This window comes from Peromyscus maniculatus, chromosome X (assembly GCF_049852395.1).
Source record: "Peromyscus maniculatus bairdii isolate BWxNUB_F1_BW_parent chromosome X, HU_Pman_BW_mat_3.1, whole genome shotgun sequence".
Lineage (NCBI taxonomy): Eukaryota > Metazoa > Chordata > Mammalia > Rodentia > Cricetidae > Peromyscus > Peromyscus maniculatus.
The window spans coordinates 139,757,508-139,769,634 of record NC_134875.1 but is presented as its reverse complement, the minus strand read 5'-3'; the positions used below and the strand labels follow the sequence as shown (position 1 = coordinate 139,769,634).

The 12,127-nt window shown below is 46.2% G+C and overlaps 2 protein-coding genes across 2 annotated transcripts in view; both read left to right on the top strand.

Moving 5' to 3' along the window:
• Positions 1-12,127, top strand: part of LOC143266776 (protein VCF1-like) — a 463,727-nt gene that overhangs the window by 309,170 nt on the left and 142,430 nt on the right. The window lies entirely within an intron of this gene.
• Positions 5,878-11,912, top strand: LOC143270810 (protein FAM156A/FAM156B-like). Its single transcript, XM_076561931.1, has 2 exons — positions 5,878-5,966; positions 11,119-11,912. Exon 2 carries the CDS (start codon positions 11,120-11,122, stop codon positions 11,537-11,539), a length of 420 nt encoding a protein of 139 aa, XP_076418046.1. The 5' UTR covers positions 5,878-5,966; position 11,119; the 3' UTR covers positions 11,540-11,912.

Genomic DNA, 12,127 nt, shown 5'->3' with positions numbered 1-12,127 from the left:
GCTCACAAATGGTGGAGTGTGAAACAGACACAAGCTCACAAAAGGTGGTGTGTGACACAGACACAAGTTCACAAATGATGGTGTACTACACAGACACAAGTTCACAAATGTTGTTTTGTGATACAGACACAAGCTCAAAAATGGTGGAGTGGAACACCGACACAAGCTCACAGATATTGGTGTGTAACACAGACACAAGCTCATAATTGGTGGTGTGTGACACAGACACAATCTAAAAAATGGTGGTGTGGGACACAGACACAAACTCACAGATGCTGGTGTGTGACACAGACACAGGCCCACAAATGCTGGAGTGGGACACAGACATAAGCTCACAGATCCTGGAGTGAACAGAGATCCAAGCTCACAAATGGTACAGTGTGCAACAGACACAAGCTCACAGATGGTGGTGTGTGACACAGATACAAGCTCACAGATGCTGGTGTGGGACACAGACACAAGCTCACAGATCCTTGAATGGGACACAGACACAAGCTCACAGACGGTGGAGTGTGACACAGACACAAGCTCACAAATGGTGGAGTGTGACACAGACACAGGCTCACAAATGGTGGAATGTGACACAGATACAAGTTCACAAATGGTGGTGTGGGACAGAGACACAAGCTCACAAATGATGGTTTTTGATATAGACACAAGCTTACAAATGCTGGAGTGTGATACAGACACAAGCCAGAAATGCTAGATTGTAACACAGACAGACGCTCACAAATGGTGGTGTGTGACACAGACACAAACTCACAAATGTTGGAGTGTGACACAGACTCAAGCTCCCAGATGCAGTTGTGTGACACAGACACAAGCTCACTTATCCTTGAGTGGGAGACAGACACAAGCTCACAAATGGAGGAGTGTGACAAGACACAGGCTCACATAAGGTAGAGAGTAACACAGACACAAGCTCACAAATGGTGGCATGAGACACAGACACAATCTCACAAGCTGTAGTGGGACAGACATAATCTCACAGAAGATGGTGTGTGACACAGACACAAGCTTACCTATGATGGTGTGTGATACAGACACAAACTCACAAATGGTGGTGTGGGACACAGATAAAATCTCAGAGTTGCTGTTTTGTGACATACACACAAGCTCACAAATGCTGGAGAGGGACACAGACACAAGCTCTCAAATGGTAGTGGGTGACACAGACTCAAGCTCACAAATGGTGGTGTGTGACACAGATACAAGCTCACAGATGCTGGATTGTGATATAGACACAGATCATAAATGCTGGAGTGTGACACAGATATGAGTTCACAAATGGTGGGTGGGTAACAGACACAAGCTCACAAATGTTGAAGTTGGACACAGACAAAAGCTCACAAATGATGGTGTGTGAAAGAGACACAAGCTCACAAATGGTGGTGTATGACACAAACACAAACTCACAAATGATGGTGTGTGACACAGACTCAAGCTGTCAATGGTGGTGTGTAACACAGACACAAGCTCACAAAGGTGTTGTGTGACAGAGAAATAAGCTCACAGATTCTGGAGTGGGACACAAACACAATCTAAATAATGGTGGTATGTGACACAGACACAAGCTCACAGACATGTGTGACTCAGACTCAAGCTCACAAATGAAGGTGTGGGACACAGACACAAGCTCACAAATGAAGGAGTGTGAAACAGACACAAGCTCACAAATGGTGGTGTGGGACACAGACAAAAGCTCACAAATACTGGAGTTGGACACAGACATAAGCTCACAAATGGTGGTGTGTGAAAGAGACACAAGCTCACAAATGGTGGTGTATGACACAAACACAAACTCACAAATGATGGTGTGTGACACAGACTCAAGCTGTCAATGGTGGTGTGTAACAAAGACACATGCTCACAAAGGTGTTGTGTGACAGAGAAATAAGCTCACAGATGCTGGAGTGGGACACAAACACAATCTAAATAATGGTGGTATGTGACACAGACACAAGCTCACAGACATGTGTGACTCAGACACAAGCTCAAAAATGGTGTTGTATGACACAGACTCAAGCTCACAAATGAAGGTGTGGGACACAGACACAAGCTCACAAATGAAGGAGTGTGAAACAGACACAAGCTCACAAATGGTGGTGTGGGACACAGACAAAAGCTCACAAATACTGGAGTTGGACACAGACATAAGCTCACAAATGGTGGTTCTGGACACAGACACAACCTCACAAATGCTGGTGTGCGACACACACAGAAGCTCACTAATGCAGTAGTGGAAATCAGACACAAGCTCACAAATGGTAGTAGGTGACACAGACACAAGCTCACAAATGGTAGTAGGTGACACAGACACAAGGTCACAAATGGTGGAGTGTGACACAGACACAAGCTCACACATGGTGGATTTTGAGACAGACCCAAGCTCACAAATGATTTGGGACACAGACAAAAGGTCACAAATGGTGGTGTGGGTCACAGACACAAGCTCACAATTGCTGGAGTGGGACACAGACACAAGTTCACAAATGATAGTGTGTTACACAGACACAAGCTCATAAATGATGTTGTGTAACACAGACACAAGCACACAGATGCTGGTGTGTGACACAGACACAAGCTCACAAATGCTGGAGTGGAACACAGACACAAGCTCACAGATGGTGGTGTGGGACACAGACACAAAATCACAATGGTATGTGACACAGACAGAAGCTGACAGATGCTGCTGTGCGACACACACAGAAGCTCACTAATGCAGGCGGGGGACACAGACACAACCTCACAAATGGTGGTATGTGACACAGACAAAAGCTGACAAATGATGGAGTGGGACACAGACACAAGCTCACAAATGGTGGTGTGTTACACAGACACAAGCTCACAAATGCTGCTCTATGACACACACACAAGCTTAGAAATGCTGGAATGGGACACAGACACAAGCTCACAAATGGTGGAGTGTGACACAGACACAAGGTTACAAATGATGGAGTGAGACACAGACCCTAGCTCACATGCTGTAGTGGGACACAGACACAAGCTCACAAATGGTGGACTGTGATACAGACACTAGTTCACAAATGATTGAGTGGGATACAGATACAAGCTCACAAATGGTGGTGTGGGACACAGACACAAGCTCACAAATGGTGGTGTGTGACAGAGAACCATGCTCACAAATGTTGGTGTGTGACACCGACACAAGCACAAAGATGCTGTGTGGGACACAGACACAAGCTCACAAATGATAGAGTGTGACACAAACACATGCTCACAAATACTTAAGTGGGATACAGAAACAAGCTCACAATTGGTGGTGAGGGATACAGACACAAGCTCACAAGTATTGATGTGGGACACAGACACAAGCACACAGATGCTCATATGTGACATTGACACAAGCTCACAAATTCTAGAGTTTGACACAGATACAACCTAACAAATGGTCTTGTGTGACAGAGACAGAAGCTCACAGATGCTGGAGTGGGACAAAGACACAAGCTCACAAATGGTGGTGTGAGACACAGACACAAGCTCACAAATGCTGGTGTGTGACACAGACACAACTCACAGGTGGTGGAATGTGACACAGACAAAAGTTCACAAATGCTAGAGTGGGTCACAGACACATGTTCTCAAATGGTGGTGTGTCACACAGACAAAAGTTCACAAATTCTAGAGTGCGACACAGACACAAGCTCACAAATGGTGGTGTGGGACACGGACACAAGCTCACAAATGTTGTGTGACACAGACACAAGCTCACAAATGCTGCTGTATGACACACACACAAGCTTACAAACGCTGGAGTGGGACACAGACACAAGGTCCCAAATAGTAGTGGGCGACACAGACACAAGCTAACAAATCGTGGTTTGTGACACAGACACAAATTCACAAATGGTGTGTGACACAGACACCAGATCACAAATGGTGGAGAGGGACACACACAAGTTCACAGATACCGGAATGTCACACAGATACAAGCTCACTAATGTTGGAGTGTGACAGAGACACAAGCTCACAGATGGTTGTGTGTTACTCAGACAAAAGATCACAAATGGTATGCGTGTGACACATACACAAGCTCACAGAAGCTGGAGTGTGACACAGATACAAGCTCACAGATGGTGGTGTGTGACACAGACACAAGATCACAAATAGCGGAGTGTGATACAGACACAAGGTCACAAATACTGCAGTGGGACACAGACACAAGCTCACAAATGGTGGTGTGTGACACAGACACAAGCTCACAGATGCTGGATTGGGACACAGACACAAGCTGACAAATGGTGGAGTGTGACACAGACACAAGATCACAAATAGTGGAGTGTGACACAGACACAAGGTCACAAATATTGCAGTGGGACACAGACAAGACCACACATATGGTGGAGTTTGACACAGACACAATCTCACAGATTTTGTTGTGTGACACAGACAAAAGGTCACAGATAATGATGTGTGACACAGACACAAGTTCACAGGTGGTCTAGCTGGGACACAGACAGAAGCTCACAAATGGTGGTGTGTGACACACACACAAGCTCACAAATGCTTGAGTGTGACACAGACACAAGCTCACAGGTGGTCTAGCTGGGACACAGACAGAAGCTCACTAATGGTGGTGTGTGACACACACACAAGCTCACAAATGCTCGAGTGTGACACAGACACAAGCTCAAAGGTGGTCTAGCTGGTATACAGACACAAGCAATGTGAACCCTGAGCTGGCAGCCCTCAGGAGGAAATGGTCTTCAGGCCCATGAGTTGAGATATGTCGGTGAGCACCTTCACTTGCGTTTTCCACCCCCTGTCCGGTTGGCTGGGCCGTTTCTCTGGTTGCTCAGCGTCCTCCCAGGATAGACTTTTGGGGAGCTGAGCCTGAGGCTCCTCTTTCCTTCAGTGTTTTCTCCGCTGCCTGGCAGCCTTCTCAGTTCTCCTGAGTCATTCCAGAAGGCCCCGCATGTCATGAGGTCAAGGTTTTCATCTGTGAACTCAAATGCTTTGTCAACCCATTCTCCCAGAATATCTGTCAGGATGAAGGCAGAACCAGAGACGGCGCTGTCTCTGTCCCTGGGGCGTGTGCCTTGATCACAGAGGCAGAGAACTAGCAGACGGGAAAGAATTAAGAGACCGTTTGTGAGTCTTTCTCTGGTCACACTGCCCTGAGTAAGGGAAGGCATATGGAGGGCTCAGAACAGTTCCCTCCCTGACCCGTGTTCTTCCTCACACAAAGGTGCATTATGAGAGCCACTCATCGGAGGGGATTGCCCTTGCTATCTATCATTTCCCACACCATCTGCCTTCATGACTGCCTCCATTTATAAATAATACAAGTCCTTCTTTAAGCTCATGTCTCCAGTACTAGTGTTCTCGGAACCTCTTATGGACCATAGTTTTGTGCATTGGACGTGCGTGCTCTTTATACTTCATTCTACGAGACAAATTTCCCTAGAATATATCCATTGTGCGCTGTAGATGTAGCTCTGTGGTTAGTATGCTTGCCTCTCACACAGGGCACACAAGCATGGCATAAAGCCCTGCCTGGGGGCGCACACCTGTAATCCCAGGATTGAGCAGGTGGAGGTTGAGGATGAGGAGGTCAAGATCATCCACATTATTCCTTCACTAGGTGGTCAGCTTGAGTCCAGCAGTGGAAGTGAGACGCCTGCTCTAGAAAGCAAGCAAACAAAGCCCAGTGCCTGTGGCTTCAGTGAGAACGAGAAGGAAGAGTACTGCTGATACCCTCTGTGGGTGGTGCAGGGATGGTGGATCCCGGTTGGTCCCCAGCTGCTTACAACTCAGATATCTTCCCCAGTTCTCCTCCCTGCATGCCTTCCCACACTCCCACTGCTGGCCTTGGGGTACCAGCGAGTGACTTTGGGTGTGGCTCCATCTTCTTTCTGTGCCTTCAGCTGGAACGGCTTGTTTCCATTTTACATCAGGCATCTGAACACACTGAGTTGTCCAGAGCCATTGTTTGTGGGATACGGGTAGGTGTTCCAAGTCCTTTTTCGATGCTGTTCATTGATGTGATGGTGTTTGTTTTACCGTGTTGTATTTAATTTGTTATATTTCCATATTGTCTATTTGCAGCCTGTTCTTTTCTAATGAAAGACAGAAAAGGAGAGGGGAGGTTGGAAGGAACTGGGAGGAGTAGAGTGAGGGGAAGAAGCCGTAATCAGGATTGATTTTGTGAGAAAACAATCTATTTTCAAACAAAGGAAAATAGTTTAAAAAGGGACAGATTCTACCCTTTTTTGTTTTGTTTTTTTGAGACAGGGTTTCTCTATGTACCTTGGCTGTCCTGGAACTTGCTCTGTAGACCAGGCTGGCCTTGATCTCACAGAGTTCAGCCTGCCTCTGCCTCTCGAGTGCTGAGATTAAAGGCCTGTGCCACCACTTCCCCACTCAGGAACACATTCTACTCTTAAGCCCCATTTGTGATGTTATTTTTCAAGTCATTCAAGTCTATTAACTTTCCCCCTCTGATCCTTCACTGTGACACATACATTTCCCACCATGGATGTAGATGTTTCCATCTGAAACGTGGGATGGTAAGTTCACGGGCTCCAGAGCTAGTCCTACCATGGTTCCAGTCAGTGCCATCCTTGTGACTGGCTCTGTTCCCTCAGGCTTGCCTCTGTTTCCAGCTAAACTATCATTTCCTTTATGTGCAGAGGCTATAATATTATAGTGTGGATATGTGTCTGGACGTAGCAGTCTTGGTCATTGCTCTCCATTGTTCTCAGTAGTCAGGAAAGACGCAGTTGCAGTTTCACGGGTATTGGCTCTGGTGCTGATGTGTACAACTGAACACTGGGCAACTGGGAATTTGAAGCACCTAGAAGGTGAGCCTGAGTCTTGTCCAGGTGCTTTGGATGAAGAGACAAGGGAACTCAGCTTCCACTTTCTATGGCAAGGCTTCTCTCCAAGTCCTTTCCAAGAGTGTGATATGGATGGTGACTACTTACAGTGTACCTCTCTGGAGAGTGAGAGACGCTTGGTCAATGGAGAATAACTTCCAGGACTCTCGTATGCACAAACTGTGTGGCCTGTGGTGACCCATTAATGCCCACTCTCCCTCTGGGGTCCTTCAGACTGTACTGTTCCTTTCCTGATTCTCTGCTTGCTTTCTAGCTTCATCCAACAGGGCAGGAGGGCAATAATAACAAAGGCTGTAATTTACGGAGGCTTTCTCCATGCCAGGCACTTCTCTTTCTCCAGGTACATTTACTGAGGGCCTTCTACGTGGCAGGAAGTAGCCCAAGAGCTGGACATGTGGCAGGAAGTGGCCTTGGAGCTGGACATGATCCAGGGCACTGTTGAAAATGTCAGCCCTTGTGGAGTTTATGTGGTACTGTGGTCTACAGAAATCAACATTGAACTTACTGAATCAACATGCCATGCTGTGTAGTGCAGTAGGAAGCAGACTTTTGCTGTTAGGAAAGCAGAGCAAGAATGGGGTATGGGAGGGTGGTTGGGGTGAGTGTTGCCAGTGGTGATTGTTGGGCATGCACTTAAAAATATTTATTTTTAGATTAAAATTGCATCATTCCTGTCTCCTTGTTTCCCTTCTAAACCTCTCATATACTCCTCCTTTGTTCTCTTTCAAATTCATTGTCTCTTTTTCCTGAATCATTGTTGTATTCATATATGTATACATATTCCTAAATGCATAAAGACAACTTGCTCAGTCTGTAATACGTTACGTTTAGGTATATATTTTCAAGGCTGAGCATATGGTATTAGACAACCCGTTTTTGAGGACCTTCTCTGGGAAGGCCACGACTCCCTGGTCTCTGCATTCCTTAGTTGCCTGTAGTTCTTTAAGACTTCAGGATCCCCACCTGATGCCCCCAGCCCCGACCCCGTCCATGTCAACATGTCTTTTGGGGTTGTCTGTGTTCAGCTCACGTTTATGTGGTCATGCCGGTGGAGTTTTATGTGTGTGTAGCTTCTGACATTCCCAGGAGGCACAGCCTAGTCTCACAGCAATCTCCCTGTTCTTCTGGCTCTTACAATCTTTCTGGGCCCTCTTCCACAATGATCCCTGAGCCGTAACTGCAGGAGTTTTGTTGTAGATGAACCTGTGGGGACCTGGCTTCACAACTGTGCATTTTGATTGGTTGTGGTTTTCTGTATTGGCCTCTGTCTCTCCCAAAGTGAGGTTTCCTTAGTGAGGGCTGAGGACCACACTTGTCTGTGGGTATGAGGGAAAATACTTAGAATGTAGTTGGAGGTTATGCTGCTTTAGTAAAATGGCGGTTGTGGAATCTCCTTCAAGATTCATGACCGCACCAGAATGGGGATACTTGGCTGGCGTTCCGGGAGCAGTCATGATTTCTCTTTTTTGAGTGAGTCCTAAGTCTAATTTGAAAGCTGTTGCTTACAGACAAGGTACGTGTGTCAGTATTACCCCCTTTGGGTTAGCATGCCAGGGCAAATCCTTTCGTAGCTGTGGTTTTGCTTTCTTTTGTTTTTGAGGTAGGGTATGCTGTCGACATTGCCCTGACTGTCCTGGTTCTCAGCCTCCAGAGTGCTGAGATTTAAGTTGTGCACCACCACGCCCAGCTCTGGCCCAGCTTGCACTTTTAAATGAAGTGTTCAGGGCCAGCCTTACTGACAAGGTCCTACCTGAGCAGATAGATCAAGACAGGGAAGGATCGGGGTGTAAAGGTGTCTGGAGGAATAGTAAGAACAGGAGGAATGAGTACAGGAGAGCCAGGCGAGTTTCAGAGTCTGTGGCAAGGCACGCAAACACTGTGCTAGGCAGGGGAAGACATCAACTTGGTGGGAAGGCAGCTACCTATAGAAGTGGAGATGGTAAATACTGTTGGATGTAGGGAAAGACTTAGGGTGGAATCTGGAAAGCTGGTCACTCTGTGAGTGGACACCTAATGCTTGGCTGGACTGGGGTTGGGGCACCGGATGTGTGGGAAAAGTCTCCCAAGGACCCACACAACAGCATGTGCTAGGTACAGGGACTCAAAGGAGATAGAGCTTGTTGTTCTGATCTGTTTTATTCAGGAGTCAAACATCACTTGCTACATTTGGTAACTTGAAAGCACACTTGGAGGGCACAGTGCCCAGCCACCCATCCAAAGCAGCTTTGTCTTTTTCAGTTTATATTAGTGTATATTAACCATACAAAGGGAGGCTTTAGTTATGATAGTTCTGTATACGCCGTAGTAGAATCTGGCTGTCTTCACCCCTGTTACTACTCTGTTATCCCTTCTCCTCCCCTTTCCCCAATCCCCTCCTACTGCCCCAGTGTTCCTTCATTTAATTTTATGTTCCTTTTTATTGGCTTTTAGCTTATTTTTGATTTTTATGGCTTTCACATGAGAGGAAACATAATATTTATCTTTCCAAATCTGGTTTATTTCACACAAGATCCATTGTCTTTCCTCAACCACTGTATTTCCGTCCTTTTTGCAGCCAAGTGAAACTGCCTTTGTATGGGTACCACATTTCCCATATCAATTCATCCACTGACTGGCACCTAGGCTGAATCCATTATGTGGCTTCCGTTAGTAGTATGGATACTCAGCTATCACTGTCTTAAGGCACTGTTGATACCTTTGCATTATAGCCATGAGCGAGATGGGTAGACTATGTGGATGTTCTACTTGAAATGTTTTGAGACACCTCCATAACTATCTCAAAATGGTCAGACTGGTTTACATATCCTGGTTCAAAGCCTTCCTAACTCATTCAACCAAGTCCTGCATGTGGCCTTTGCTTTCATTTTTTCCCTCTATGCATATGTGTGTCGGGGGGGAGGTTCCATAAGCATGTTTGACCTCAAATCTTCATATGCTAGTCCAGTTATTTCCTAGGTTTCAAAGGGAAACTGCTGTCATTCCCAATAAACTCCCTTAGTGCATAACCTCTGTGCTATCACTCTTAGGAACTATACCCGGTAGGTTGTCGTACCCTTTAATGCGGGAGGCAAAGGAGTTCAGAGAGGTAAAGATCTTGCCAGGAACCAAATTTTCCCCTGCTAAAACAGTCAGCTTTTCTCCCATGCATCAACACTTTCATGCCTGGATCCCAAACCTGCCCCCCACAAATGCACCCATGGCTAGGAATTACAATTATCAAAAGTCTTATTCATTGAAATCACCCCACTCTACCCACACTCAGACCCCCACACCCAACCTCCAGCCCCAGGTTCTGTCCCAAGAATCATTGTAGCTACTAGCTGCAAGGACAGGGTTGCGGCATGTGAAAGGTGGCCTGTGCCTTTGTTGCTGCTGTTAGCCCGGCATTCTGTGCTCTCCAGGATCTGACCCGTGCTACTAAAAGATTGGAAGACATGGCCCATCACAGACCAACCTCAATCTGTGTTCAGTGGCTTTCTCCTTGGGTTCATTTTGCTGTTCTCTGGTATTGTATTTGTCTCAGCAAGGGGTGCGAATAAACCAAGTATGGCCTGAGCTGCAGGTTACATAGAGCACATACTGTGCCCAGGAGTCCCGCCGCACATTTATCCCTCTCTGGTTAATGTGGCTGTGGCTGATGGACAGAAGGGTCCTTTGAAGTTGGATTAGGGGAGGTCTCTTTGATTGGTCCTGTTCTCCTGCCCAAGCAAATGGGACTGCAACTGTATCACTGTTCTTAAGGCCTAAGTACTAGTGTTAGAACCTACTGTGTTTGTAGAGCCTCAAACCTCAAAGACGTCCTCTGAGTGGGGACTGCCTCAAATCACATTTATGTGGAGGGAATAAGAGCTTTAAGGAGAAGTCAAAGAAGAGGCTATTTGTGAAGCATCGCTTCTAAAGACGTCAGCATCTTCCACTAAGAAGTAGTGATCTGTGAGCTCCCCTTGAAGGAATTCTGTCCTGGGGTTCCTGGTGGCACACATAATCAAGTACAAGGAAAACTGGGCTAAACCAGTATTTCAAATCCAAAGAACACACCGTTTGCTCGTTGACATGTGGGTACCCATAAACAAAACAAACCGAAAAGGGCTGCACAAACCAGATAGAAGCTAAGATTTCCTTTGCTGAAACCATCAGGGTCTCCTCCTGAGATGTGTGTGTATCTGCGCATGTTGGTAGGTGCTCCAGGCATGTGGACAGCATGAGCTGTTTTCTATAGACCCTTGTGTTTCTAATATTTGCTTTCTTTCTTGGAAAGGATGGAAGAAGATCAGCATTCGGAGAGTTCAAAATCACCCCAAAAGAAAACAAAGCTAGCTGAAATCAAGAAAAAGAAACGTGTTAGGTTTCTCTTACCTCACCAAACTGAGAGAAAAAGAAGACCCTCCTCCCCTCACGATGCAGATGAGGAGATGTTCACATGTGAATGCTGCTACTGTCAGAAGGATGTGGGGAACATGTCTGGGGTCTCCATGGGAATGGGGACCACGACAGAAGCAGCCTCTCATTCACCCTCCTGTGAAAACCTGATACTAGACCTCAGTAACTTGTCACTCAACCCTGATGCCACCCAGCCCCCTCTTGCGCAAGAAATACAAAAGAGAGAAAAGAACAAAACACATTGGCAGCAGAAAAGCAAAAAGATGTGTCAAATGCTTCTCCACGAATGGACAGAATAACTCTGGCATTGTTATCCTCATGTGAAGAAGATCAGAAGCCACGGGATCATGAATGTCAACATCACCAAACCCTGGGGTGAAATCTTTTTGGGAGCATGGTCAAAAGGAGTAAAAATATCCAGCCTGATGACAATAATACCTTCAGATGGCGAGTTTCAAACCTCTTCCAGAAATGTAGAAGTCGTTTTCTTAGTGGTTTTGGCATCCCCTCTGGGGCATTCTGGGAACAGATGCTCCTTGGCTAGGGCAACCAGATAGTGATGGTTCTGTACTCCCCATGCTGTTGTTCCCATGGGGGCGATCTACCATTTTCCCCTCCCCGGGTCTCGGCTTCTCCTCCTTTACTTTGTTGCCAATAAAGTTAAAACATCGATGTAGAGTTTCTGGCTTGCTCTTTTCAAAACTGCTTCCATTCCATTTTATTGACTTGAGCAAAGAAGGAGCACTAGGTGTGGTGTGTGTGTGTGTGTGTGTGTGTGTGTGTGTGTGTGTGTGTGTTTGTGTTTATGTGAAATTTGTGTTTCAAAACCATTATAGATAGAGAAGAATCAGAACATATAGAGCATTCTTCATCTAATTGGCCCCCCT

Bases quoted from the DNA above. Each gene is read 5' to 3' on its own strand.
- LOC143270810 (XM_076561931.1), top strand. From the start codon at position 11,120: ATGGAAGAAGATCAGCATTCGGAGAGTTCAAAATCACCCCAAAAGAAA.